This window comes from Cynara cardunculus (genome assembly GCF_001531365.2).
Source record: "Cynara cardunculus var. scolymus isolate 2C chromosome LG 12, CcrdV1, whole genome shotgun sequence".
NCBI lineage: Eukaryota > Viridiplantae > Streptophyta > Magnoliopsida > Asterales > Asteraceae > Cynara > Cynara cardunculus.
The window spans coordinates 3811395-3815190 of record NC_037539.1 but is presented as its reverse complement, the minus strand read 5'-3'; the positions used below and the strand labels follow the sequence as shown (position 1 = coordinate 3815190).

At 35.4% G+C, this 3796-nt stretch overlaps 1 protein-coding gene across 1 annotated transcript; it reads left to right on the top strand.

The window, feature by feature from the left end:
- The first annotated feature begins 575 nt into the window (after positions 1-575).
- On the top strand, positions 576-3110 carry LOC112523043 (transcription factor HHO3-like). Its single transcript, XM_025132476.1, has 5 exons — positions 576-1104; positions 1659-1945; positions 2035-2344; positions 2431-2507; positions 2588-3110. The coding sequence occupies exons 1-5, from the start codon at positions 963-965 to the stop codon at positions 2912-2914; spliced, it is 1143 nt and encodes a 380-aa protein (XP_024988244.1). The 5' UTR covers positions 576-962; the 3' UTR covers positions 2915-3110.
- Positions 3111-3796: the final 686 nt, after the last annotated feature.

Sequence of the window (3796 nt, the reverse complement as noted above, 5' to 3'; positions counted from 1 at the left end):
TTAAATACGAGTGGGCTAAATGTGCAATACCTACTAATTGAATTAAATATATTAATATATAATTAACTTTGTAATCTATAAAATAAAGAAACCGGTAGAGTTCGATGTAATTTCAAAACTTTTGATTTTATATTATCATTTTCTCAAAACCACATAAAAAACATATTATAACATAAGACAAAAATCAAAATAAAATATTAAAATAAAAATATATCTTGTTGCATTACAAGTTGATCGAGATAAGTATGATTAATGATCTTTCTTTGATTAAAATGATGGTAATTTCTAAAATTTAAAAACTGTATGGGTTTGTACTTGATTGTTGAAAATTTTGGAACATTTAAAGTGAAAAAGATGGTGGCAAAAATGGAAAAAAAAGGAAATATTGTGGTGAAAAGAGAGAGGGTGGATTTGATCTTATCTGCAAGCCATGGGTGACGTCATTGCCAAACCATACTCAGGAATCACTCTGGAATATTCAAACCACTCCTCCAAACCTTCTTCCTTTATTACATCTCTCTACCGAACCTAATTGTCTTACCTTCTTCAGCTTTATAATGCACGATTTCAGAGGATAGTACAAGCATCGATACATGAAGTACAAGCAGGTTATGCATATGACGAGTGCTTTTCAGATTCTTGGTTAGGAAGAGTCTTTACGAAAGATTCGTTTCGTACGCGACGCCCCGACTCCGACACCTTCTCCCACACACCTTCGATTTCTCCCAAGCTTTTTACCCAAAATTCACAAAAGAAAGAAAATTATAAAAAACAAAGACTTTCTCTCTCTAGAATTATTTATATGTAAATTATCTTGTATTCCAAGTTTATTCCTTTTTCTGATTCTTCTCTAGATCCTTTTATTCTCGTTCAAACCGGATCTCTCTATGCGCCCAGACAAAATCTTTCACATTTAATGCCCTTTTGATACAGAATTGATCCATCAAAACTCACTGATTCAAATGGTTTTTGATAATAATTCGAGTGATTTTGAAGAGAAAATGCAAAGGTGTCGAGAGTATATGGAAGCTTTAGAATCGGAACGAAGAAAGATTCAGGTGTTTGAAAGGGAGCTTCCTCTTTGTCTAGAGCTTGTCACCCGAGGTATTTTAATGGCTTCTTTCTTGGAAATGGTATTCACACCGTTTATGTGTGTGTATGTGTATGTGTATGTGTATGTGTATGTGTATGTGTGTGATTTTTGCATACTGCAAATTTTGGTGGTTTTCTGGGTGGAATCTAGATGGGTTTTTGTTTTTGTGAATTGGGGTTTTGTTGCTTTTGAAAAATGTAAAGATGTTTTTGTATGGTTCGGATGATTTTTTATAAATCGATATACACACAGTACACGCTTTGTGTGTGATATATTCCTATTCTGCAAATTTTTGACATTTTCTGCCCAGATTCGTGATGGGTTTTTTTTTTTTTTTGGGGATTGGTTTTGAATGCAATTTCTGCGTGTTGAAAAGTTAGACACTTTTCTCTTGGGATCTTGATGGGTTTTTGCTTCTGTAATTTCACCATTTTGCATTTCGTCCGAACAGATTCTATATGGATTTTTGTTTCTTGAAAAAAGGGTTTTGTTGTTTTAAATTTCTTGAAAGATTTCATATATTTTACACAATTTCTAAACGAGATTTCATCTTTTTGGGTTGCAGCAATTGAAGGATGCAGACAGCAAATGTCTGGAACGACGAATGATTACTTCAATGGTCAATCTGAGTGTTCTGAACAGACCTCAAGTGAAGGACCAGTTTTAGAAGAATTTATTCCCATAAAGAGAACATCATCGGCAGATGAAGATGATCAAGAACACCAACACCAACACCAAGAACCAAATCATAAACCCATGAATATATGCACCAAAGATAAATCATCATCGTCTTCCAAGAAATCAGACTGGCTTAGATCTGCTCAACTCTCGATCCAAACCCCAGATCCAGTGGTAATTAATTGTAATTTATTAAATTATTCATGTTCCCAATTTTAGTTCTTTAATTTTGGTTAAAGATTGGATTTTTACGCAATTTTCAGGAATTATCACCAAAAAGAGTGCCGGTTGTGGAGGTAAAAAGAAATGGGTGTGGTGCTTTTCATCCATTCAAGAAAGAAAAGAACCCAGAGGCAGCTCCGGCGGCTGGAACTGCGAAATTATCAACTACGCCTGCCACAGATCCCACGGCGGCTGCCAGTTCCACGGCGGAGACCGGCAGCGGTAGTGGTGGTTGTGGAGGAAGCAAGAGTGAAGATAAAGGACAGTCAAATAGGAAAGCAAGGAGATGTTGGTCGCCGGAATTGCACCGGCGGTTCCTTCATGCTCTTCAACAACTAGGCGGTGCCCATGGTCGGTATATATTTAATTATATTAATTTAACTTAATATATTTTGTTAAATCGAATTTTAATCCAGAAATTATATTTAATCGTACAGTTGCTACACCGAAACAAATAAGGGAATTAATGAAGGTTGATGGGCTCACAAATGATGAAGTTAAAAGCCATCTACAGGTTTGCAATTTTGTATTATATATTTCTGATTATTATTTTGTTCTTGTCAATTTTCTAATTTTTTAAAATTAATTTGACAGAAATATCGTTTGCATACAAGAAGGCCAAGCCCTACAATCCACAACAACAACCCACAAACACCCCAATTTGTGGTGGTCGGAGGAATATGGATGCCGCCACCGGAATACACCACCATGGCAGCCACCTCCACCCCAACCTCCGGCGACACCAACAACTCGAAAGGAGTATACGCCCCAATCGCTTCTCATCAGCCATCTATTGCAGAGGCATCGGTTTCTTTAAACAAAAGCAATTCCGGTGAAAAAGATGGCGGACATTTCCACCTGCAGGAATCGCCGTCGACTTCCTCCTCCACTCACACCACCACTGCTTCACCCATTTTTTAAGATTCCGACATGGTGTAGAATATTTTTGTAAGGATGCGACTTCTGATGTTTGATTGAATAGTGTAAAAGTATAGGAAAATGTAGAGGGGTATTTTGGTCAAATTTTACAAGTAATGGGTGCATATCGCACGTCACAATGGCTATGTTCTAACCGTATCGGTAAATTGTGACTATTAAATGCTCAACCTTCTTACAATAAGTTATTTTATTTTTTGTTTAAATTATTTAAAAAAATAATAAATTTTTCTATTTTTTAAAATTATTAAATCATTTTAATAAATTATAAGTCAATTTAAGCTAAATTTTTGAAATAGTTATTAATATTTTCCTGATTTTACTACCTTTTCTCATGTCTATTAAATACATTTTCAATTAAATTTTTCAAAAATACAGTATTATGAGTTTTCAGGCAAGTTTATGTGTACTTCGTGGTGTAAATAAGCCGAGTCGAATTGAGTAGCAAGTTATTTTAGCTCGAATGAAAATAATAATACCAGACTTTTCAAAGTCGAGCTCGAGCTTGAGTACTTTTTCAATGTTGGGATTCGAGCTCGATGCTTGTTCACGAGCTCGAATTTGAGATTGTTTAACTCGTCTATTTAATAAAGCTTGATTATTTTTATATTTTGATTATATACTTTGCAAACATATAAATATATTGAGCTTTTTGACCGAGTTGAGTCAATTATTGGTGTTACAGAGTTCGACTAGTTAGTTGAGCGATCTTTATTTTGTGTTTGAGATCGACTCGAGCTCGAGAATTATCAAGCTCGAGCTCGAGAAGCTCGTTAAAAGTTCGACTTGTATACACCCCTATGCACACCGACTAATCTCCTGCCTCCTAGGTGACCAGGATTGCATGAAGTCATCGCAGTTGAACCT